This window comes from Apis mellifera, linkage group LG15 (genome assembly GCF_003254395.2).
Source record: "Apis mellifera strain DH4 linkage group LG15, Amel_HAv3.1, whole genome shotgun sequence".
Taxonomy (NCBI): domain Eukaryota; kingdom Metazoa; phylum Arthropoda; class Insecta; order Hymenoptera; family Apidae; genus Apis; species Apis mellifera.
The window spans coordinates 614,700-641,238 of record NC_037652.1 but is presented as its reverse complement, the minus strand read 5'-3'; the positions used below and the strand labels follow the sequence as shown (position 1 = coordinate 641,238).

The window sequence follows — 26,539 nt, the reverse complement described above, 5'->3', positions numbered from 1 at the left end:
AAAAAAAGCAGCATCAAAATCATGACATATAATATATATTATATTATAATATTATATACATAATTTATAATATGATATATATAATATATGATAAATGATATATAAATTTATAAAATTTTTTTCTATTTTTATATTATATTTATATAATATAATATAATTATATATATTTATATAATATAATAATATATATATATATATATAATTTACCACAGTTCTATTGAGAAAGTATTATATAAATATCTTAAATATATATCTTGTATGTAAACTTAAATTTACATCTACATTTCATTTTAGAAAAAAGAATAGTTTTAAATATTTATAATGGTACAACAAATTTTGAATATAACATTTTTCTAAATTTATATAAGATAGATTGAAAATTTTTTATAAATTTTTACAAATTATTAATGAGATAATAATTATGAGACAGTAATAGTAAAAAAATAAATGGATATTACTGAGATGGTAATAAAACCATTTGATTTCATAATCATCATTTCACTAAAAGAGTAGACATAAGATAGTAATGATATGATTAATTGACCGTCGTGAAGTATTTACCTAAAATGGAGTAACTATTTTTCAATTTATTTGAAATTAATTATCAATTAATTTTTGTTTATTAATTGATTCAAATCAAAATAAGATTCAACTAATTCATAGAAAATACTTTGAAGAATAGTATCTTTTACAATTTTTTAAAAATCTCAAATTGAAAATTGTAAAATTTGTAATTTTTAATATTAAAAAAAAAAAAATTTTTTGATCTAAAAAAGATAAATTTAAAAAATTTTTCCATTTTTTCTAAAATGAAAAAAAAAAGGATGAAAAAATCTGATAAATATTTCCAAAATAAATATTCAAATCTATGCAAAATTCAAAGATCTATAATTTAAACAAATATAAAACCAGTGATGACTCATATTCCTCTAATTTTATTACATTTATATATATATATATATATATATATATATATTATAATATAAATATTACATTTTATATTATATCTTTATATATCATATCATATTATATCATATTATATTATATCTCAATTTGAAAATCCAAAATAGCGAGAAAAAAAAATGATTAATTTGAACATGATATGATCCAATAATAAGAAAAAATAAAAAGTATAGAATATTACCAATTTGATTTCTTATTAAAACATTTGGTTGAATAGGCATCCTAGCTCTAACAATACTAGGAGGTAAAGGATGCCTGAAAGTACCTTCACCAGTACTACTTGCCGCTTGTTGTGGAAGTTGTACATGACCTGTATCAAATTGTTGATTGCTTTCCGTATTATTTTGACTATCTAGAAATTGATACAAACTTATTTGAAATATATGATTTAATAATAAAATAAAAAAATAACATAATCTGCTATATAATATACCTTGATTCCATGTAGTGCTCACAGGTTCCATTTTTTTATTAAATTGTTGTCTTTGCAAAAGATCACGTAATTGTCTATTATTAATCACTTCTGATTGTTGATTGAACACTTCAGGTTGTTGTGAATCTTGTCGAGATTCTGGCCTTGGTGAGGAATAATTTGGAGCAGGAGAAGGTGTGGGAGGCTGGCTACTATATGGATCAGGTGTACGAGATGGTGCATATACATGAGTAGAAGGACGAGTAGTAGGAGCATTAAACATAGGCCGTGGTGTACCTGGTGGTTGAGAAAAGACATCGCTTCTTGGAGAAGTAGAGTATGATGATGTACCACTAATTTGTGACCTAGGAGTTTGAGAAGCTTGAGAATAAGCTTCAGTATTATCAAAACGTTGAAAATGATCTTGAGGTTGTGATGAAGCTGGAGATTGTGGAAAATCATGAGGAGATTGTGGCGCTTGCGGAGAAAACGGGGAAGGTGGTTGTGTAAAATTATTTGGCATTCCTGGTCTAACAACATTTCCAACTGGACGTGTCATTGTTGTACAAGGTTGAGTGGGTAAACGTGGTATATTCTGATGAGGACTTTGAGGTGCTAAACCTCGTGTAACTTTTATGGAAGGAGCGGCAAATGTATTGCGTGATCCTGGAGATGGTGAAGCTAATGGTCCCATATGATTTCCATCCTATAAAATAAATATATTTAAAAATATATAAAAATATTTATAAAAATATATTTCGATCATTGCAAAAATATATTATAATAATATTAACTAAAATTTTACCTGTGATGTGGAAACTTGTAGTTGTGTTGTTAATCCTGTAGTATTGTCGGCATTTACTTGAGTTGTATTATCTTCACTTATTTGTCTATGAACTCTAGTAATAGCTATCAAAAAACATTCATTCACATATAAATCCAAAATCTAAATAGCGTTATAATGTGTATATATTTTAGAATTACATACCATGTACACGTTGTTCGTGAATAACTTGTTGTTGCATTTGTGCTTGTTGTTGACGCAATGCTTGTAATTGTTTCCATTGACGTTCTTGTTCAGCTTCTCTACTGGAACGATCTCTATTGGAAAGTCTCTCTTGTTCCTGTTAAAAACAAATTTTATTAGATCTAAAAATTAATTATAAAAGAAGATCATTATATTCTTACAATGTGTGTCAATAAAATATTTAATAATATATTTAAAATATTTTATTTCGAAATTTTTAATATTTTTTAATATTATTTAATTATTTAATTAATGAAATAATTTAAGAATATAGTGATCCATTTTTTCTCGAAGCAATATAAAATATACAATAGCAAATTGACAATCAGCCAAGTGTACTTTAAATTCAACATTCAAATAATATTACTAAATTAATATAATTAGCAAAATCTTAATATTTATATATGCAACACAGTTATAATAACCAGCCACCATCTAGAATAATTATTTAATCAAAAGTTTATATAAGTTTATATAAAGAAATTTTTTTTATCACACAAAACATCCATAAACATTTATTTCAGATTAATTTATAATATTTCCATGCACTGTATCATTGAATAGAAAAAAATATATTTTATCTTGTACCAAAGATACAAGATCTATAGATATTCTTCTTGTGCATATTAAATAAAATAAAAAAAAATTGTTATATTTATATTAATAAAAATCATATACAACTGAAATCACAAATAGTTTAAAATACTTTAAAATTAATTTTAAATATATTGTTAGCAATTAAAAATTTAAATTATATTATTAAATATGATTAAATAATAATAATTAAATATATATATATATAATCATAATATGTATAAAAATAATAACACCAAATCTAAAATACTGTTGTGTGTTTGTACTACTAAAAACATAAGCATCTGAAAATGTAAAAAGCGACAAACGTTAGTAAAATTAATTATAATTGTTGTAGGATATAACATATTACATTCAACAAATATCTACCAATAATTTATAATACAATTTAAAAAAAGCAATATCATATGGATAGATAGGAAGTTAAATATATTTATTTTTATATGAAATATAATTATATTTATATGAAATATTTTTGGAATGAAGGAATAGGAAAAAAGAAAAATATGTGCTACCAGTTGTCTTTAACATGCCATTACAATATAATGAAATATGCAAAATAAAATATTTGCAATAGTACAGTCCAACAAATTATCTAATATAAAATTTATATAATAAAAAGTGTCTGATCTGAATTAAACTAAATATTATTAAATAAAAATAATATATATCTTAACATGAGATGATTCATTACGTGAGACTATTTTTTATATCAATAATGCATTAAAGATTGGAATATTCTATATCTTTGATAAAAATAACTAAATTTCACTATCATTGAAATTAATGCATACACAACAATAATTCTATATTCTTTGTTCTAAAAACGGAAAGGACACTAAATGCCGATCAGACACGTGGCACAAAGCAAGACACTAGAGGCACAGAATAGGTGGCTCACCATAGCCGGGGACTGTACAGGTACAGTGTGAATAATTGCAGTGGGTGGCGGATCGTAGTGCTCCTGGCTGAGGGAAGGAAGGGTGCGCATGATTTCAGATGGGGTGAGCACTCTAATCTGGTGGTCTACCGAGGATAATTGGCGAACAGGACCTACTCCCACCATAACGTTGGTAGTGGGGGATGCCTGAGAAATGCTCAGACTGTTAGCGATAGTACTGGTACTGATCGTAATGTGAGCAGGTGTAGGACGTTGCTGGGATGGTGACGTTTGATGCTGCCCTTCACCGGCGCCCATGTTGCAGTAAGAAGCAGTTGCTGATGTGCAAGGCGTGGCTGACGACTGAGCTACTCTAGCCTGGCTACCGGATATCTCTTGGTGCGCCAGGCTGTTAATGGAATTAATAGAATTCACAGAACTGGGCCTGGGTGAAGAAGAAGGGGTCGTGGATGTTGGAGAAGGACTTGGGGAAGTAGATGTTAGCTGCTTCGGCGGTCCCTGCACCGCACACACCTCCGCATGATGATTACTGCTAACTGTTGATATTGTCAGTCCTGCTGTCGACACAGACATTCCATTCTTTTCCTGTGTCTTTTCACTGCCCACTGAGGTCAAAAGTCCAATCTGCCTTTGGTTGGAAGCCATAGCTACTACTGGAGAAACTTGAGCTGATGTCATAGTTGTGACAGGTTTGGTGATGATGGTAGGTGCACTTGTTGCAGTGACTGGGGTCGTGCTTGGTATATCCTTGGATATCTGTCGGTTCAAGGGGTGCCTCGTTCACACACTTACATTATAGTATTCATGGCTTACATATTTCGAAAATACATCATACAAAGGTAATAGTGTAAAATTCAATTCTTCAGAGGATTCTAAGGAAAATGAAGGATCACTATTGGGAAAAAGCTAGATTTAAATCAGTATTCCTAAAATATCAAATTAGCATCTACATTTCTAATGAAACATGATCTGACTGAAGATACGATTAAATACTGTTAGAAAAATGGTGATTTATATTTAGAATGTAAGTAAAGAATATGTTTCGATGTAATTAAATAATGTAATAACATTCATTATGACGATTAACATAAAGATAAAGCAATTGCATATTATGTCCAATATAAAAGAATAAATATATTTCAATGTATAATCTCAAAAGAATAATTATAAATTAACATAATTATAAATTTTTTATATTGCAGTTAATTATCTATATTTTTATATTATATTATCAAGTTTCTTCTTTAAACAGATCATGTAAATGAAATTTCAATAATTATAAGTACAGGTATTGGACACAAAGGACAAGCTGTTAGTTTGACCTGTGTGTTAGCACAAGACATCTTTAAAGATGACAATGGATACGATTCACATAAAGATTCACGCTTTTCTAGCACTTATATTCTTTTTAAAAGTATTCTAAAAACTATTCCTACCTGCTGAGTCTTTTTCATTCGAATTGCAGCTCTATTATCTCGTGCCAATGTTAGATATGGAGCTTTTTTATCATTGGGCAATGCACGCCATTTTTTCAATATTTGTTTACATCTTTCTGACCAAGCTTAAATAATATATATAAATACAAATTAATACAATCATTTAAGTTTATATTTAAGATCTATATTCAAAATAAAAAAATAACATAAATATACCTGGATATTCTGTTTTCCATTCTGGATGGTTAATATTTGCATAAAGTACAGAAGATATAGTAGCTCCTGGACCTAAAGCTTCATCAGCTTCCATTTTAAGATTACTTCTTTGGTTATATGAAATTGTAGTATTACTTGTTGATGAAGTACCCTCATCATCAGGATTGACCCATGGACTTCGTGGTTCAGAGAAAGCAGGACTGAATTGTGGACTACTATAAAATATAGAATAAAAAAAGAAAAAGAAAAAAAATTATTTAAAATATTTTACTTTTCAATTTTATTATATATAATGAACATACTTGCTGTATTCTGAATGATATGGAGATGGTGGTGGAAAACTCATTGGAGAATTTAAATTAGATTGACCAACAGAAGGTAGTGTACCAGGTACTTGAGGTCTTGCTATAGGCATTGTTGTTTGTATACCTATTATATTTTTTATAGAAATTATTTATTTTAAATAATAATATAATTTTTATCAAAAATAATTATTAAATTAGTTTACCAGGATGTGGTAATGGAGATACAAGAGATGTTGTAGAAGATGTAGGATGTGGTGGTTGAGCTTGAACAGGAAAGACTGATGATTCTTGAGATTCTTGAGATTCATCAGTTAAAACCCCTTTAAATATTTCTTCAATATCTTTACTATCCATGTTAGGTAAACCTAATAAAAATGTAACTAATAATTAATATTATTATTATTATAAATAATAAATTGATAATAGTACCTGTATCTCTGACCATTGATTCTATATTGAAATGTGGACTGAGAATATCTGTTAATTCATCTTTAGTTGTTCCTGGTGCATCATCCAATTCATCTAACGCTTCACTAGCTTTTGCTAAATCTTCATCTGGTTCATTCATTATAGTATTAACAAGATCATTGTCAAGTAAGTCACCCGAAATAGGCAATATATCACCAAGGGCTTCAGTATCACTACCTTCGTCATCTACAATTTCTTCACGTTTTATAGGTGCTTCTGGAGGTACTTTCTCTTCTTCCTTTTCTTGTTTAGCTTTAACTTGTTCCATTGCTTTTAATTCATCTTGAGATAATTGAATAGTATCTGCATTTCCAGATACATTTCGCTCACTATCTGATTCACTACTACTTTCCAATTCTTTATCTTTGGTTGTATCCATAAGATCTTTACCAAAGAACGCCTCTTGCATGTAGAGAGGAAAACATTCGGAAAGTTTTGTCTTTGGTTTTCTTCTCTGTGGTTTTCTACGTGGTTTATCATCATTTACAACTGTTGAATCCGATGGTTTTTCTGTATCGCCATCTTCTTCTTTATCTTTGCGAGTGCCTCTTAATCTAACAATAAAACCACCGATGCCTAACTTTTGTAAGTTACGTTGTCGTTTACGTCTTAAAATTGGTATGCCATTTTCAGTTGTATAAATACTAAAACCTTCTGGTGGTGGTTGATCACCACGTGGCGTCCATACCATACCTTCTTTGAGTACTTCTGTTGGTTCATCTTTAACATCTGCTAAATCTATTTTTCCTCCATTTTCTTCTAAAGAATTATCTAAACTTCCACCAGCAACTACAGATTCTATAGTTGCCATTATGTCTGCTTCTTTATCAATTAAAGGATGTATTTTTCTTCTTTTCTTTCTTGTTTGTTGATGTTCTGAAGTCAATGATTTTATGTGATTCATACCAGCTTCAGATAAATAAACGCCATCAATTAAATATTGTTGAGGAGAAGGTTTATAAAGTTCAGGACTGCGTGATGTTGGTGGTGGAGAGCGAGGATATTTGTTTGGTTGTGGTTTCGGTTGACTACATAAAAGATGGGGTGGTGGAATATCTCTTGGACGACAAAGTATACAAATATAGCCTTCTTCTGCACATTTTTCAGCTTCTACTTCACTTTTAATCGAATCACATGCACAATGCAACCATCTTTCACATTGAATGCATTGTATTATTAAATCACCTTCATTATATGCTTCTTGACAAGATATGCAGGCAGTGTGAGATGCACAAGGACCACACTGTGTATAATTTTTTTGCCAACTACTATTAAATCCTGGATCATTTGAACCACATGTTTGACAATGGGCACACCATTTGCACTTCCATGTTCCATGTGGCACATAATCTAATGGTGGATCCATGCAATAAATATGATAACTGATATCACAATCATCACATAAAATCAAACGACCCTCGTCATTTCTTTCACCACAACCTTCACATACTGTACAATCAAGGCACCGCCAACCTTTTTGTAATATTACTTTAGTAACTTTGACATTAGCGCAATAAGGATGATAACATTGACCACATTGTGCACAAGCAATTAAACATCCTTCTTGATCAGTGCCAATCGCACCACACATTACGCAAATATCTTGAGTCAATACAAATTTATCTTTTGCAGAACATAATACAAGTCTATTTTCAATACCTGGTTCATCTTCTTTTGAAAATGAGTCTGACATTGGTCTCTGTAATAATTGATATATACAATTAAAATATATTTATTTTTATAAAAGAAAAGACATTAAGATATTAAGAACTAATATAAATAATAAATTTTACCTGTAATCCTACACCAGGTACACCAAAAATACCTCTCATTTTTGCTTTGGGTCCTCTTTTTCTTCCAAACTCAGTCATTTTTTGTCGTTTTTGATATCCAAGTTTACCAATTCCTTTTGGTCGGCCAATGATTCCACCTCCAAGTCCTAGTCGCTTCTTTGCAATTTTAGATGCACAAAATGGCTTTCCTTTTCCAAGACCTATAGAATACAGTGCCTCCTCTGATCCTCCTTGATAATCAAATTCTGACGAATCTCCATCACCGTACAGACTTTCTTGTGATGCACTTAAACTCAAATCTCCACCATAATCATCAATATTATCTTTTCTTTTTACAAGTGCCATATTTTTGCAATGTAGACAAACATATTCATAATCAGGTTTAACTTCTTTACGATGTTGATAAGTTAATGGATCAGCCTCAGGGTCACAGGTACCATGAACAAATTTTTTACATGCACTACATTGAACCATTTCTCTATACGCGGCAGCTCGATATGCCTTTCTACAAAGAGGACACGAAAAACCTTTGTTTCTTTGTTGGTAACACGAATCACATACAGTGTAATGGGAATGCCACCGTGATGAAAGACCAGCGCCTGGTGTACGCGAACCACAGTCTGTGCATACACGGCAGCACTTACACTTCCAACCATATTTAGGTATAGATGTAACAATTGGTCGTAAACAACTAGGATGATACGCTTTTTCACAACGTTCACATAACATTACTTTTGAAACATCTTCTGGTTGACGGCACACTTGACATACTCTGCAAGATGCACACTGCCAGCCAGCTCGTACACCAGGTAATAATGCCAAACCAACACAACTACCATGATAATGTTGGCCGCAAATAGAACACATTACTAAGTTGGAAACATCTCCCATTCCACAGCACTGCATACATGTAACATCACCGTTCACTAAAATAAAAGAGAATATATAAATATGTACATTTAATGTACATAAATATTCTACACAAATAGTATACATATCATAATACACAAATATTCTATATAAAGTTTTTAAATAAATGATTACATAGCACTTACATAGAAGTGGAACCTGTCCCAAATGTTGACTACAAAAGAGGGATAAACTTTTTGTATCTTGGAAACAACTTGAAGCTGCAGCACATGGTAAATGAAAATAACGATTGCACGATGCCACCTATTAAAAAATAAAATATATATATTGTATTTTTTATTATAATTGACTGTACTCTGTATTATATATATCTGTACTATGTATTAAAACAGATCAAATAAACAAAACATTTAGCATATAAATCAGATGTTGAAACTTTAGTTATTAGTTAATGAATCAATCAACTGTTGATATTAGGACCAAATTTATATTGAGCAAATTATGATATTATCAATTGAATATTTTTTATAGACTATTTATAAATTTTTATCTCATTTTTTATTAATTTTATTTTTCTTTATTTATTTTTTTTTAATTTAAAAAAATCTAATCTATTTTAATAATAAATTAATATTTCAAAAAATTATGTGTATATAATATATATTTTAAAATCATTTTTAATTATTTGTTGCCTAAATTATGATTTTTTTAATAATTCTTATATTAACTCGTAAATAGAATATTTATAAAAAAAATTTAAAAAAGGAAAGTAAAAAATACTGACTTTGCAAGGAATTCCAGCTCCATAATGAGAACAAAAAGCGCAACGTCTTGATGAAGCTTGAACTATTGCTGGACTTAACGATTCCGTTGTTAACTCTTGAGTATTGCTTGACCATACTGCACAAGATTGGTGAACATAATAGTGCCCAGTTGATTCAAATAATGTTCCTATTTCTGGTTCTTCCGAATATCCTACTATAGTTAATTCTTCCACTGGTTCCGAAAAATTTGTTAGACTAGTATTTCTATAAATAATAATTTGATTATAATTAACATTAAAATAATTATATATATGAAAATTTATTGTACCTAAATACCTGCACTTAGCTAGACTTTTTTGTCTACGACAAGTGACAGCACCAGGACCTGCTGCACGTGGACTTTTATCTCCAGTAGATATATCAATAAGATGATCAGTTATTTCGTCGCGATTAGTTGATTTTTCAGGAGTGAAACCTTCAGGGCAAGTAAATCTTAATAATTCACCCTGACCTAATTGACTTCTTTCACCCAAATTACATAAAGCACATACTTTCCCTGGCCTAAAAAATGATATTTTCTTAATAAATATTTTCTTTGTTACTTATAATGCAATTAATATAAAAATATAAAGAAAAATATTTAATATTTTTACCATTGTTCTAGAAAATATGGTGGTTCTTCTGGTGCTGGCATACATCTCTCAGTGTTAGATGTCTCTCCATCAGGAGTATCTTCACCAAGACGAAGAGGACTTGGGGATTCTGAATGTGTATCATCATCTTTACTTTTAGTACGGCGTGGTACACCTCTTGCATATCCAAGACTAAAAAATAAAAATGAAAAAAAAAAAAAAAAAAAAAAAAAAAAAAATCAAATAATTGCATATAATATATATATATATATTAATTTAATATCAAGAATTATATTTATGCATTTCATTTTTACAAAACATTTTTACTAACCCTTTACCCCTAGTGGTCCCTCTTCCAAAAGGTCTACGAGTACCTCCACCACGTGTAATACCAAGTGGACGTTCTTTTCTAGGTCTACCTGGACCTCGCCTAATATTTAAAGGTTTACCTCCAGGAAGTGGAAATTTCTGGTACCGTAAAGGATCATGAAAAGCTTCATCTGGGGTTACTGCAAGAGAAACAAATTTTTGTGCTTCCTCTGAAATGATATATAATTTTTATAATAACATTTTATATTAAAAATATTAAAAATGCAATATAAATTATTCATACCATAAATTTATTAATATATATATATATATATATTCATATACTCACTATTACCAGGAGTGGTTGGTACAGAACCAAGCAATTGATCTGAATTGGCTGGTGATACAGGAATTCCTGTTGTTTCTTCATCTTCATCTTCACCATCAGAGGCTTCATCTAGTTCCATTTCTTCCTCACCCTCAAGACGCTCTTCATCATCCATGGCACCTCTACTAGACCTCTATTGCTATGTAGTCCTATGTAAATAAAAAATTTGTATTATAAATGTGAATTTAAAAATCAATTTTTTATAAATTTATGTTTATATTAAAAAATTGAAGAATTACAATGAAATTTTTAAATATATCTCTTAAATTTAATACTTTTTTTCCTAAATTTTTTTTATTTATTGAACATTAAAATATATACGTTAAATAAATTGACAAAATATTTTATATTTAATATTCTTTGAATTATTCATAATTTTATAAGTTATTAACTATAATAAATTATTGTAAAATTATCATAAATTATATTTTTCAATTATATATATTAATTATATTTAATTATAAGTTTCTTAATCTATAATTTTTTAAAAGCATTATAATTTTTATAAAATAAATTATATTATTTATCTTTATTTAATAACATTTAAAAGATAAAAATATAATATATATGAATTATATGTAAAAACTGTCATAAAAAAATCATAAAAAAATTAATGACAGTTATAATAGAATTCATTATAAAAAAAATACAAACAAATTTTATAACATATATAATATTATATGTATTAATTTCAATCTTGATCTTAATCTCAACTTCATATTTTATATTTTTATATTTTTTTAAATAAAACATCATATTTTTCTTTTTTTCTTTTTTTAAACATAAATGTTTTAAAATAATTTAAAATATATAGTTCCATAATTAAAAACTTATTTAAACTAATTAAAATTTTTTTAAAAGTAAATAAATATCTTTCTGAACATAAGACAAACAAACCTTGAAGATATATTAATACATAATTCTAAATAAAAATTCTCCTTTAAAATAATAAATTTTTAATTAATAATTATTCATATATTAAATTATTCTTAAAATGTTCTTATTGTTCTATTTTTAAATAAAAGAATATTATATTTTACATAAATACATCTTAAATATATATAATTACAATATTTATAAAATTTTATTTTATATTTATTCTTTCATTTATTTTTCATCTTTTAAAATCTTAAAATAATATTTATAATTCAAAATTTTTAAAATTTATTTAAATTGTTACTAATAATTCGTGTATAAGTGATGTACAAAACACATCAATCATTTTCTTACGTGTCAATGCTTATTCCTTAGTCTTATCATAAATTCCTATACTAATATTATTTTTCATAGGAAAAATTTGGTTTCACTTAAAAATTATTTTCACTGTTAATAAAAGACACAACCTCGTTTTTGGTTCGAACTCACATAGTTTTTAATCTCTTTATAGTATAGTCCTCAGTCAGCTACAGCAGGATGGCGTGCCGCTCGACAATCGGCGGTCATTCCACAGTGGGGAAAACCGAGGCACTATAATCACCGAAAAACGCCACTTTTCATCACCAAAACTCACAAACTGTACTTGTCACTATGAACCATATCATCACATACGAAACATTGTTTTGTGATTAAATTCTCGCGTGCACAATTAATTTAGATTAAATAAGGCAAAGGACAATTTTGTTGGCACGGCCTTTACGGCGACAGTACGCCATTGCTATGTCAGAGTTTGCAGGCTATAAACATACCCGGGCCGCTCGTAATCACGCCGGATCACGTACCTTCCAGTTACTGTTGTCTCCGTAGCAGTTTCATGGCGGCTTTGCACGCGGAATTATTGGGATCCTCGTCGAAATTCGCAGGACTCATCCAAGTAAACATCTTGTAGTAACAGAAAAAAATGTCATAAGCTGCATGAACGGAAGAGTACGCAACTGACGAAGCGCTAAAGTCACGGAGTCCGGATGTCGGAACAAAGCCAGAGTGCGCACTCGCTTAGAACTGTACATGTGCTGCCATCATTGAATGATATATGAAAATGCAAAGAAAATATTGAAGTAGGGAATCGGCGAAAAAATTCATTACTAAAACTTATCAGATACAATACGCATATTAATAATTGCATGTGATTTTAATTTTATAAAAAATATGGTAAAAAATAAGTTTTTTTCAACAGAAATCTTTAGAATTTTTTATTTTCACGATTTAATTAATGATTTTTCTAAGAAAAATATTATATATTTCTATACTTTTGTGTAAATACTTTATAAATATTTTTATATTTAAATAATGTTTTATTCAAATAAAAATAATTTGCATTAACTATATATATACTTATTAATTAAAAAAAATAATATCATTAGTATAATTTCTTATGTATTATTACTAGAAGATATAAAGTTGGTACTTGAAATGTCACTACAAAATTCGAAACATTTTAAAATGTGTACATGCGTAGTATTCTTAAATGCAATAAATTTGTCGCAATGATGAAACTTCTGATGTTCCATGTTCTTCTAAGAAATTGAATATGTTTTTGACAACTATAAAGCAAAAGTATTGTAATAATTATATAAATATTATTTGAAATAATTTTCATTGCGAATATACCTTGTTTATCTTCGCTACTCATAAACATATTGATAATTGAAAAACGCTTCATTTGACTGATTGATTTCAAGCAATTATTCAAAAGTTCTATATTGTCAGATGTACAAAAATACTGTTCTAAACAATGCAATATGGTACTGAACTTGCTTCCATCTAATTCATTTCCTAAAACTAAAATATTTTTATAACAATAAATTTTATATAATTATTATATTAAAATACAAACCTAAATTTAAATCTACTGATCTTAATAATTGAGCATATACTTCCAGATCAAAGTCATTTTTCGATGAATTATTTGTAATCTTTGTAATAGATTTCTCTTCTTTACTAGTTTTATTTTTATATTTATCTGCCATTTCTATTTTTCTAGGTTTCTCATTTAAATAATATTTTTCGCAATTTTTAGTTAGATTTTTAAGTTTTATTTGTTTATCGGATGTTCTATTTTTGTTCTTAATTTTTATGTTGGATATATTTTTATTCGTTGTTTCCTTCGATTTGATTTCAACATTTATATAATTCTTGTTACTAGATTCATTAGGTAATTCTTCAATAATAACTGAATTAGTTTCTATGGGAGATTTTGTACGAGAAAAAGTTGATTTATGTTTCGCTGTTAAGGGATCAGGATCATTTTTTTCTTGGTATAATTTAGATACATTTGAAGAATAATTGTTAGAAGAAGAAACTGGACTTTTGAACAATTCAGTGCTCACATTAATTATTTTTTGAATATTTTCAGATTTCTTTTGAGAAAGAGTATTTTTAATTATCGCTGTTCCTCTATTATTGTTTTCAAGACAATATTCAGCCTTAATATGTGGACTTGGATTTAAATTTCGTGATGGACCTGGCGCTTTATCGCAATAACATATACTATTCGAGTTAAACTGTGAAACATAATTCTTTTTTTCTTCAAGTTCATTTAACTTCGATATTAATTTTTTATTTGTATCTTCAGTTTGTTCTTCTGTGATAGTCATTCTGAAAATGCAAAATTAAACAATTTAAATATACGTTACTGAATAATTCTCTTTTTATTATACCTTATTTTTCTAGATTCACAAGGTTTTCTTAATTTCTTCACACCCGCAATCGCTACAGCATTAGTAGGTTCTAATATCAAAGCAGCTTCACAATCTGCCAATGCCTAATAATTATATATGTATAATTATATATATAATATAATTAATAAAAAAATATATAATTATATAATATATATATATATATATATATAATATATATATATATATAATTACATCGTTGTTTTTCAAATTCATGCAATCAAAGAAAAAAATGAATAAAAAAATTTTTTATTTGAAAAAATTTTTTATTTGAAAAAATTTTTATACCTGAGATGATTCTCCAAGATGATCTAAACATAAAGCTCGACGAAGAAGAGCTTTAATATTCATACATTCTACATTAAGTACTGTGTTACAGTCTTTAAGAGCATCTTGATAGCGTTGAAGTTTAATATCTGAAAAAATATAATTTAATCTGTAGATTTTTTTTAATAACGTAAGTAAAACTAATTTTATTTACACGTCATTGCTCGGTTATTATGTGTAATTATATTTGAATTCATTTTTATGCTAATATTATAATGTTCCAAAGCTTCCTCGTAATCTCCAGCTCTATAAGCTTCGTTTCCTTTTTCTCTTTCTTGATCTGCCATCACGTCTAATTCTGTTCCTGTTAATGCCGCTAATAAAAAAATTATTTTCTTTTTATATATTTTTGTAAATAATTAGAAGCTTATTCAAATAATTATTACAATTTTTTTATTTTTTTATTTTATTCTATTTTAATTTAAAGATTGCAACACACATGTATTGATAATCGTATGTTTTTCCAACTTCTTTTTTTCTATAATTTCTTTTTGTTTCTGTTGTAATTTCTTTGCTTCAAGTTTTTGCTGATCTTCTCGTATATCTATTTTATTTAATTCAACATCAACGTCATATTTATCCCAAGCAGAATAATCGCAAGAAGCAATTCGTTTATTTTTAGTATTTTTTAAGTTTGTTGCAAAATTTTTCTAATTAAATTAAACAAATAAAACATAAATATTTTTAAATAATTATGTATCATATTTAATATGAATAATTTATATAATTAAATAATATGTAACAAAATTTAAATAATGATTAAATACTTTTAGAGATTCTTCTTTAAATTCCCGGATGTCTGGTGAAGGTAAAGGATTTAATAAAGTTGTTTTTCCTTCTTCTAAATCTTTTTCTCGAATCTGCATTTCAGACATCCAATCATTAATATCTTTATCAATTTCTTTACATTCATTTGGTTCTAACATATCACGTTTAAGAATGGGTTCGGATTTTCTTAAAATTATACTTGATGGCTTAATAACATTTAAACATTTTTCTGCATGTTTTGTTAAATCTGGATAAAATCCTTCTTCACCAGAACTGCGAACAAAACATATATCAATATATAAAAATTTAAAATAATATTATAATAAAATATAAATTATTAAAATATATAAATTATTATTAAAATATATAAAAAATATTAAAAAAATATTCAAAATAAATATATATTCAAAAATTTCTTAGAATTTAATTTTTAAAAACTTCAATTTCGACTTACCGCAATATAGTTACTATACGCTCCAATTTTTTTGCATTTGTACATTCTGAAATATATTCATATGAAAGATGCTCGACCGGTATATCATATCTTTCGAGCAATGATTTTTGTCCACATTTTGTATTATAAATAATATTTGTATCTGTTTCGACCATGATGTCAAATAAAATATCTACTCTTTGTAAAGAATATTTTTCTGTTACAACAAAAAAGAGAATATGTTTCTGTTACAATCTTCTGTTTAATTAGTTACTATGGATACACACATACCAAATTATCAGCTTTATCCACAATATGCTTGTATCAAACTCAATCGATAATATAGGGAGTATTCTTTATGATGCATTTCCAACGAAAGATCAATAATAAATGCATATGTATATTTAATCATATTTTCAAGATCTAATTTAGTTTAAAATCTATATAATGATTTAAAAAGTAATTTATTCTATATTATTTAATATTAGAATGTTTATTCACATAAATATATTTATTTAAACCAAGCAATATATAAAAAAATTTAATAGTTAACTATATAGATTATAAAGAGATATTTTCAATTAATGACAAATTTAATGTAGATTTATATAAATATTTATATTTTTATATAGAAATATCAATATTATTAATTATAAGTAAATATAGAAAATATATATTATATATACATATAAATTATATATATATAAAATAATAAAAATAATATATATACATATATAATTTATATATATATATATATATATATATATATATATATATATATACTCTATTTTAAATCACTTTTAATAAAAAATATTCTTCAAATAAATGTCAATATAATAATTCCAAGCAATAGATTTTATCTTATAAAAGCGCTTGCGTAGTTACTTGCATTAATGGACATGCGCTTGCATACTAGTACTCGTGTGTCGGTCTACGCTTACCTGTTAACACAGCAGTCACCTTGTACTGTGAAGCGGTACGCCATGCCGTGATCGAGACATGCTCGAGTGGGTATGCTGGAGAGTGCATATTAGACTGTGCGAAGCGCTCAGACTCGAGCATTCGCCGGCGAACGCTCGGTGAGTTTAGTTATAGAGATGTTTTTTGTGTCGTACATTTGCTCGTTCTCGTTCGTATACTTTCATCCGTGATTTTTGTTTCATCTTTTCACATATCATTAACATTATTGTAAACAGTATAAAATTTATACAATCAATAATTAATTAAATAATGAGCAACAAACTCAGGAAATTTTTCATCGAGTGAATTTATTATCACAAGTGGAATACAGGTATTTATTTATGCGAATTTTTCTACGTTTCATATTTTTTTACGTCGAATCAGTTGGTATCATCGAAAAGAGACAATCAACTTTCTTGAATAAATATAAGTAGCATCTGTTCATTGTTTAATATTTACATGATCGACCTTCTAAAGATCGTGTCGATTTATAAAAATTTTATTTATTCTGTTATACTTAAATAATATTCAAAATAGTATTCGTTTATATATTGAATTTAATCTCTTCTCGCTTGGTTCGCTCATATTATGTAAAATTTTAAACATCTATTATATTCCTATCAATAATGAAATATTTAAGCTGCAAACGAACGCACAAGTTTTTGTGAGTACGGAAAATACATAAAGGAAATATCAAAAAATGATGTGCACGATTTATCGGACATTAATATATCATTAATAAAGATAAAAATATGTTATTTCTGCGGATATATAATATAATGTATGATGATACTAAAATGTGTTATCTAATCTACGTGACTTAAAGAACAGTAAAGAAATAAAACATAAAACAAATTGATTCATGATACCATTTATGGGAACGATATAAAATCTCATAAGTCTGGTAAAAATAATTCGATGATTATATGATGTCTCATCTAATCTGAAAATACATGGATATCCGCGTACGATTCTTATGTATGTCATTCTTATGTATGTTTTATAAAATTTTAATATGATTTTTATTAGTGTTTGCGCGTGAAACGGTGATTTGTCAACAATTTCATTTGACAAAAAGAACGTATCTTGGAAAAATCCAGTAAAAGGAAAAAATTCGAACGGCGCGCCGCAAGAATTACAGGAGAGCACGTGGGCGGTGCTTGAAGTCTAGTTCTCCGCGCCTCTCGCTTCCAGTATTCGTCTGCCTGTCCAAGGGAGTGAGTGTTGTTCTGCTATAGCATTGGCGATCGCGCGCGCGCGCCTTCTAGCCTTTTTTCGTAATCCGGACGAGCCCGACGTTGGCGGCGCCAAGCGAGAAGAGAAGATGAGGTGGGAGGCCGTCGACCCGTTATAAATGGAACTAGCAAGACAGCATTTCTTGAATCGTTTCTTGTGTTATTATTCGCAGCGTGTCGGCGTACTAGCCCGCATGTTTGCTCGCGGCGTGACCGGAACGTCATCCACCGATATTATTATCTCCATGGTCCAGAGGATGCAATCGAATCGTGGCGACCGTGGAAAGTGAAGTTTTCGAAAGGAAAAAAGAGAAATCGAAGAAGCGAGAAATCGAGAGACAGAAAGTGGCATTTTTGACGACGCGAGGAACGACGATCGTTGCCAAGTGTGAAACTCTCGACTCGTATTATAGTGCTGCGATTTCAATAAGCGTGAACGAAAATTCGCGAATATACACAAGGGAAGTGACAATATAGAAGTGGTGGAATTTTTAAAGTTTGAAAACGTGAAAAGTGATCAAAATTTAAAAATTGTGTTTCATTGTTTGAGCAATACACGATAAATTCTCAGTTTCATGATTTCACGCTCGTTTAAATTGGCTGTCACAATTTGAAATACTCGGTACCGATTTCTTTGCGAGAAGATTGCAACCGTCGAGCCAGTGAATCACATACGAGAGTGATATTTCGAAAGATCGATGTGTTGTTGAACTTAAAAAAGTGGCTCTTACTCAATGCCGTTTATCGCGTTATTGGAGAGTATGCTTGGAATGAACGTCGCATATTCAACTGTTATGTGAAGTTGTTTTACAGTTTGAATGTGATTAGTGGATGCGCTGCAAGCGACCGAGTGTCACTGGTTGCTTTGCAATGCGAGTGTATAGAAACTTCGTGCAGAGACAAAACAATTGAGAAACAAATTAAACAAGTCAGTTTATAGCTTTTCATTTTAAAATCTTTAATTCAGTATATATGCATTCAAAGGAAATATTTATAATCAATTTATAAAAACAACATTGATAACAATTTTTTTCATATATAAATGTCAATATAAACTATAGTTTCTAAAAAATTATTTTTTTAAAAATCAGTATTGTGTTTATATTTATAAACATTTATTAGAATTATTTTTTTGTGTCACATATGCGATGTGATGATTAGATTTTAATATAGTCAAAACAAAATAAACTGCAGATATAGTGGAAAATAATGCATAAAGTGTTATTCGGAACGTATGATGTGCAAGCGTGATTCGAATGACACCTAAGATCCACGTCTGATGACAAACGTGAACAGGATCAGGGTGGTCGTCCTCGGCGGCCCCAGAGTTGGAAAGTCAGGTAACCTAAAAATTCTTTATTTAAATTTTTTTTAATAATACATATGATTCTCAATCTTTATATAGCAAATCATGAGTGAATTAATATAGTTAATATTAGAATTGAATTAATAAGAGATGATTATTTTTTTTTTTATATTATTTATGGTTTTTTAAAGCGTGTGTCTATAATTTAAAATGTAAATATTCAATAGATAAAAATATAAATATACATAAAATAAATAGTGACGTGCTTTAAACTCAAAATCTTAATATTTTAAACAAAAAGAATAACTCTTGCCATTAAATATTTTTTATGTTTATATAAAATCGGAAATTGATAATTAAAAAAAAATATAACAAAATGCATTGTATTATGGTAAAGTCATTATCAACATTTTTTATTTTAAATATCTAAAATAAAATCTATTGCTTTATCATTGCGATTTTTGATTTAATCATTCAATTTATCTGAATATAAAAAACATGTATAATGTAGAATGTTATGTGGACTATATAATTATGGAAAAATATATTGAATGTAATGTCATTAATAATTAAATGAATTTTTATTTATTTATTAATTAATTATTTGATTAGGATATTTTATTTTTGAATATGTTTGATTTAAACTTTTTTTTAATTCATTATTCAAAATGAACATTTATTTATTTGTTATTTCTATATTCGAAATTATTATATATTTTTTATTTTTATTTTTGAAATTATTGTTATTTTTGTTATCGAAATTATTATTTTTATATTTGAAATAACTTTTGTCTAGATTTCATGTTTACTATTAAGAATATTTATATCTATTTCAACTATGATATCAAACTAGAAAATACATATTTTTCGGTTTGTATAGATAAACATATCAGAAATATTAATTAATAGTGGATTAATATTGTATATAATACTAATATTATGTTGTGTAAAGCATGTAATTTCTGCATGTGTAATATCGCAACGACAGATTGAATGAAAGTGCCGTTAAAATGAATATATAATCTTCGGTATAATACAATGCATTAGTTAGCTGGACAGTCGTATGATGCGTATAAAGTAACCAAATAAATATAATAAGGGTAGTTCATCGACTCTGAAATTAATCTTATTAATAAATCATAGAACCGATATCATAATAGAAGTATAATTCAAGTAACATTGAATTAGATATTAAATGATTAATATTTTTCGAGATATAACTATATGAAGAAAAATTAAATGATAAACAATTTTCTGAGAAGAGAACAAATTAATTTAATATTTTCTTAATTAGATGATTGATAGTATAAAATTTTTAATAAAAAAAAATTTTTTAATAAAATCATAATTAATTGTGATATTTAATTAAGCTATAAAATATCATAAGATATAAACATCAAATGTTTTCCATTGTTTAGAATGATTAGAAAGAGAAGATGAGACTTATATAGATGAGCCTATTGGATTATTTAACGAAAATAATGAATTGGCAATGAAGTGTAAAAATAAACTGTGTGATTATCGCTTTTAAATTAATAAAACTATTAAATAACGATAGATTTTCAAGAATTAATTGAATTATTTATTAAATAATTTAATTGTGAAGTTTCGATCTATTAAAATTAAAAAACTTGAATTATAATTCATTAGAATGCTAGAATTCAAAGAAACAAGAAGAGATTTTATTTTTGCAATAATCAAAAACATATAGTATTTTTGATAAAATTAATATTCATTATTATTGAAATCATGAAATAGGTACTTATTCTCATCATATTTAATCTTGGATTGTTTAGTAGTAGTGTTAACGGATTATTTTTGACTCATATTAAAATTATTTTTTTTGTAAAAATTGTATTTTATTAAACCCACTGAATGAAGGAATAATAATATAAATAATAATGTTGATTATTTGACTATATATTTTTTGATATATTATAATTTTTTTTAATTAAAAAATTTAATAAATAAATTAAACATGGTTTTCTTATGGAAGTCTTACATTAATGTGAAATTTGATATATCTTCTGATATTAAATCGATAATATAAGTTTAAATATTATTAGATTTTGAAATTAATCTTAAGATTATCTTGATTTTAAGATTTCTCTAATGATATCGAAATCTTTTATAAATAGTATTACATTTTTTTATATATTTATTTTTTTAGCAATTAATCAATTTTCAACATTTCTCAAGTGTTAATTGTTTGTTTTTGATGAATGAATCACAATTGTATTTTGAAAAAGAATTTAATAATAATATCATAAATCAATCTAATAATGAATCATAATTTCAGTTTTGATACAATAATAAATCATTTTCATAATAATTATTCTCCTAGTATGAATTTTGATATATTATAATCTTATCATTTGTTATGTAATATTTTATAAGTATCTATATTGATATTTTTTTAAATAAAGGTTTATGAAATAAACAACTATATTCTATTTAAATTAGATTCGATGGGATTAATTTTTCATTTTCAATAATATAGAATAAAATTATTCTTAATATTGTTCAAGAAATTCTAAGAAATTTTATTGTGATTTTCCTTATAAATACATTCTTGTATTTACATTTATAACAAAACAAATAGATACATCTTATTATTTTTTTATATTTTCTTTATTATTTTTTATGAAATATAAATTTTACAATATTGTATTGATATTTTAATTCCTTTCGTTAAATAGTTTTGCTATAACGTATTTTATTTTATTTTTTATTTTTGTTATAATTTTTTGTTTCTTCTAATTTAAACTGACAGAAGAATGTTTGGTGGAAAAAAATCTATAGCAATTTTATTATTCATGAAAAATCATTTTCGGTAATTATTTACAATAGATAAAATATTTTATTGATTTTTTATTAGTTATTCAGAATGTTAATCTTAATAATTTATTTTAGGCTCGCTAAAATCAATAATATTTTTTAAGCTCATATAAAATCATTTATATGATATAAATATTATCAATTTTAATATCATTTATATATTTAATAATTTCAACATAGATAATATATATATATATATATATATAATAAAAAAATATAATAATCTCAATAAAATCATATTTGACTTAATAAATATTTATATGAGAATATTTAATAATTTATTTAAATTAAAAAATATAAATTTTTTTCCTTAATTTTTATTCACAAAAATTTAAAAAAAAAAAATCATTTTTCTATAACTATAACAAATCTATAACAATCTATAACAATCAATTCTATTCCAAAATTCTTTCTTTTCTTTTATAATTTTTCTGTATTTTCATATCATAATATAAATATCTCAATATATAATTATAAATGAAATTAAAACAAATAAAACAAATGATATTTTATTTATATTACTTGTTAAAAATATAATAAAATATATAATAATATATAAAAAATGATGAATGAAAAAATTATATAATTAAATTAATTTTACTGATTTACATAATATTGAATTATATTAATTATCTAATATTAAATTCAGAAATATAGACATTTATTAGTATTTAAATATTATTGTTAAAAAAATGATATAATTTAAATTTTTTTATAGAATTTTTTTTTTTGCATAAATATTTTTCTATTATAAAAAAGATTTAAGCAATATTTTATTTCTTAAAATGAGATTTTTTTATTAAATAATTATTAATATAATAAATATATTATTATTAATATAGTTAAAACTATTATATAGTTAAAATTTATTTCATAAGTTTGAACTAATGTTTATTGAAAAAAATTTATTTATATTCTGTAAATTAGGAATATTAATCAAAATGATCACATTCCATATTTATTAATAAATTATAATTCGAAAATTGTGTCTTTTTGTAAGTTCTCTTGTTCTTCTTCATCATTCTATTGTCCAAACGATTGTTTGATCAAGAAAAGGATATTTCTTGGATCCGTGGAATCCATAAAAATCATGAGGAGAGATTGTGTGTAATAAGGATCTCCGTTATCGGATATCAAGTGAAGAGACTGGTCAACGGGTCGTTGGTGAGTCATAAAAAATTCTGTACGGCGGCAGGTTGAGAGATCTGAACATCCGATACATTCGAGCTTCATTCGTTCGACCCTGAATGTCAAGTTTACGCATTTAACGTGCTTTTTCTTCGTTTATTACTTCTAGCGAGTTCATGATTTTCATGCATTTATATGAATATTAAGTAGCAATCAATTTTTCTTTTTCTTTTTAGATAACTGAATAAAGTTTTATTTAATTATATTTGAAATAAAAAGAATAGAATGTGATTTATTGAAGCATATATGAGAAACTATCCCATATTCCTATGTATTTAATGATAAATAGTTAATATGCAAAATAAATTAATTTATTCGTGATATTGAAATTTTTAAAATTTCTGAAACTAAGTTATACGTACATATTAAATTATATATGTACTATTCGAAGCAATTTATTTAGTAAAATTCTTATATCATTTATTCTATTATTTATATTTATATCATTCTTTTAATTATTTTTGTTTAATAAAATTTTCTTATATTTTTAATCGTTTTAAATATTTGATCAATTTCTAAATAGAAAAAAATATAGATGAATTGATATTTTTCTCTTTTTTTTAATAATCTTATATCCTATTTTTTTGTAGTTTTAATTTAATTCTATTTTTTTATTATATTTTAATTTAATGGAATTGAATATATTAATAAATAAATATTATTAGTTTAATTATGTATTATTATAATTAAAAAATAAATTGTTAAGTATGATTGTGATAAATGATTGCTGCTTGATGTCAAAAAAATTAATTTTTTTAGCGATTAAAGTTGCTATATGTATATATATAAATATGTATATATATGTTATATATTATAAAAAGAAAGATTTTCTTAAAATATTATAATATTTTTTATATATGTTTGATTATATATTAAATATTTTTGTTTATTGAAAGTTGTAACTTAGATAACCATTAATATATACCATTAATATATACCATAAATATATATATTAATCTATTTTTATAGATTTATTTGTTTTATTGGATTAGAAAAATCTGGATAAGATAATAGATATATATATATATATATATATATATATATATATATATATATATATATATGTATTGAAAGTTGTAACTTAGATAACTATTATAAATATATATATTAATCTATTTTTATAGATTTATTTATTTTATTGGATTAGAAAAATCTGGATAAGATAGTAGAATATGAAAGTGGATACAATAGTACTTTCATTTTATAAAAATAATACTAATTGATCTTGAAAAAAAAGTATAATAATAATATAATTTTTAATGAAATTAACATTAAGTGAACAGTTAGTGAAATAAATTTTATTTGATACAGAAATATTAAACTTATTAAATTAATTATTTTAATTAAACATAATTAAAAATAGTTAAAATAAAATATTTCTTTTTATAAAAAAAAATTTGAATGTACATTTTTTGTAACAGAAATAATAATAATAAAAATAAAGTAAATAACAATAAAAAAAATAATAAAATTTATTCAGTAAAAGATTTTATTTTTATGACAATAATCGGATTTTTAACACAGATGCATTTATTGATTTTAATTAATCTAGAATTAAATAACAAATAAGTAAATATATAAATATTATTCATAAAATAAAATTTATAATTTTATGAATAACTGTTATTGTTGTTATATTTGTTATTTTTGTTATTTATATATATATATTTTTGATAAGACAAAATACAATATATATAGTTATTGCATATAACATTTTAATATTATTATAATAAAAGAATATTTTAATAAAAAGAAAAATGAATAATAAGTTATTTTGCTATTGCTATTAAAACAGAATCTCAAAAGTTGAAAAATATTATGTTATATGAAAGAATTAATTCGATCTCAAGGCTATACTTATATTTTAAATTAAAATCTTTTTCTATTATATTTTAATTAGTCTTGCGAGAATTATTCTGTTTTATTAGGAATTTTACATTTATACCTTGATAAAAATTAAAAAAATTTTTTAATAATTTTAAATATTAGTAATAAATACCTATTTATTTAAAATTATGGAGTTGTTATTATTGTTTTATATGTATATTAGAGATGAATTAAGATTCATCGTAGTAGATAAGGTATCAATCTTAAGATTCAAGTTATCAAAAAATGTATTAAAAATTTATTATAAGAAATATCATAAAAATATTTAATATATATGACAATTTGATCATGTGACAATTTAATATTTTTTCTGTACATCCATTACAATAGATTATAAATAATTTCTAAATGATATAAATAAAAATTATTGTTAATTCTCATTATAGAATTTTCTATATAAGTAATCACAAATATAAATAATTGTGACGAACGCACAAAAACCTATTTTTCGATTTTCTTGAAGATCGCAATCCATAATTTGAAAATCCATGGTATAGTATTTATAGAAACGGTAAATTTTAAAAGAATAAATTTCACAATATTTAACTCATTAATGATATGATTTTGAAAAATATATTAATAGAAAAGCTCATGATAATAACAAGAATATCGATGATTATGGTTAAGGACCATTTATCTGCGTTAACGTTTATTGAAGCAGCAATTGGGAGCCGGTGCGCATTTACATGTCGTGTGAAGTATACATAAATTCATTTTGGTCTAATGGCTCACTTTATTATCAACTCATTAAAAAGCATGATTCAAACAAATATGGAAAAAAAATTTTTTTTGTTTTTTAAGTTTTCTTAATTTTAATTTTATTTTGATCTTCTTTCTACGTTGTAATTTATTAAATTTAATAGTTTTTTAATCTTTTGATTTATAGCGTTTATAATATTTATAGA

At 25.5% G+C, this 26,539-nt stretch overlaps 3 protein-coding genes across 21 annotated transcripts in view; 1 reads left to right on the top strand and 2 right to left on the bottom strand.

The window, feature by feature from the left end:
• The window catches only part of LOC411466 (histone-lysine N-methyltransferase 2C), a 31,311-nt gene extending 18,266 nt beyond the window's left edge, over positions 1 to 13,045 (bottom strand). For 5 of the 17 annotated variants that reach the window (XM_026445484.1, XM_026445485.1, XM_026445486.1 and 2 more), the window contains exons 1-18: positions 12,444 to 13,043; positions 11,040 to 11,227; positions 10,713 to 10,920; positions 10,403 to 10,573; positions 10,086 to 10,310; positions 9,770 to 10,013; positions 9,171 to 9,288; positions 8,116 to 9,041; positions 6,284 to 8,021; positions 6,058 to 6,219; positions 5,852 to 5,978; positions 5,550 to 5,764; positions 5,334 to 5,458; positions 3,898 to 4,653; positions 2,364 to 2,499; positions 2,181 to 2,284; positions 1,397 to 2,081; positions 1,145 to 1,315 (exon numbers count right to left, since the gene is read on the bottom strand). In XM_026445484.1, coding sequence (XP_026301269.1) covers positions 1,145 to 1,315; positions 1,397 to 2,081; positions 2,181 to 2,284; positions 2,364 to 2,499; positions 3,898 to 4,653; positions 5,334 to 5,458; positions 5,550 to 5,764; positions 5,852 to 5,978; positions 6,058 to 6,219; positions 6,284 to 8,021; positions 8,116 to 9,041; positions 9,171 to 9,288; positions 9,770 to 10,013; positions 10,086 to 10,310; positions 10,403 to 10,573; positions 10,713 to 10,920; positions 11,040 to 11,193 — 6,265 coding nt within the window. In that variant the 5' untranslated portion in view covers positions 11,194 to 11,227; positions 12,444 to 13,043. Of the gene's footprint in view, positions 1 to 1,144; positions 1,316 to 1,396; positions 2,082 to 2,180; positions 2,285 to 2,363; positions 2,500 to 3,897; positions 4,654 to 5,333; positions 5,459 to 5,549; positions 5,765 to 5,851; positions 5,979 to 6,057; positions 6,220 to 6,283; positions 8,022 to 8,115; positions 9,042 to 9,170; positions 9,289 to 9,769; positions 10,014 to 10,085; positions 10,311 to 10,402; positions 10,574 to 10,712; positions 10,921 to 11,039; positions 11,228 to 12,308; positions 12,329 to 12,443 lie in introns of those variants that run through there. The other 12 variants (XM_026445474.1, XM_026445479.1, XM_026445476.1 and 9 more) reach the window with 11 other exon arrangements.
• Positions 13,046 to 13,302: 257 nt separating this feature from the next.
• On the bottom strand, positions 13,303 to 16,543 carry LOC411467 (RNA polymerase II-associated protein 3). 2 transcript variants are annotated; one of them, XM_026445566.1, is made up of 9 exons: positions 16,242 to 16,542; positions 15,787 to 16,060; positions 15,459 to 15,669; positions 15,174 to 15,335; positions 14,981 to 15,108; positions 14,675 to 14,778; positions 13,852 to 14,612; positions 13,626 to 13,796; positions 13,303 to 13,558 (listed from the first exon to the last, which is right to left on the bottom strand). In XM_026445566.1, the coding sequence occupies exons 1-9, from the start codon at positions 16,394 to 16,396 to the stop codon at positions 13,479 to 13,481; spliced, it is 2,046 nt and encodes a 681-aa protein (XP_026301351.1). In that variant the 5' UTR covers positions 16,397 to 16,542; the 3' UTR covers positions 13,303 to 13,478. The 2 variants fall into 2 exon arrangements, with proteins under 2 accessions (XP_026301351.1, XP_026301352.1); XM_026445567.1 differs by having other exon boundaries at positions 13,417 to 13,558; positions 13,626 to 13,790; positions 16,242 to 16,543.
• Positions 16,544 to 19,508: 2,965 nt separating this feature from the next.
• The window catches only part of LOC102653951 (ras-related and estrogen-regulated growth inhibitor-like), a 140,162-nt gene continuing 133,131 nt past the window's right edge, over positions 19,509 to 26,539 (top strand). For both annotated transcript variants that reach the window (XR_003306152.1, XM_026445473.1), the window contains exon 1: positions 19,509 to 19,755. Coding sequence is in view for 1 of the 2 variants with exons in the window: in XM_026445473.1 (XP_026301258.1) it covers positions 19,695 to 19,755 (61 nt within the window). In the remaining variant the exon portion in view is untranslated. The remainder of the gene's footprint in view (positions 19,756 to 26,539) is intronic.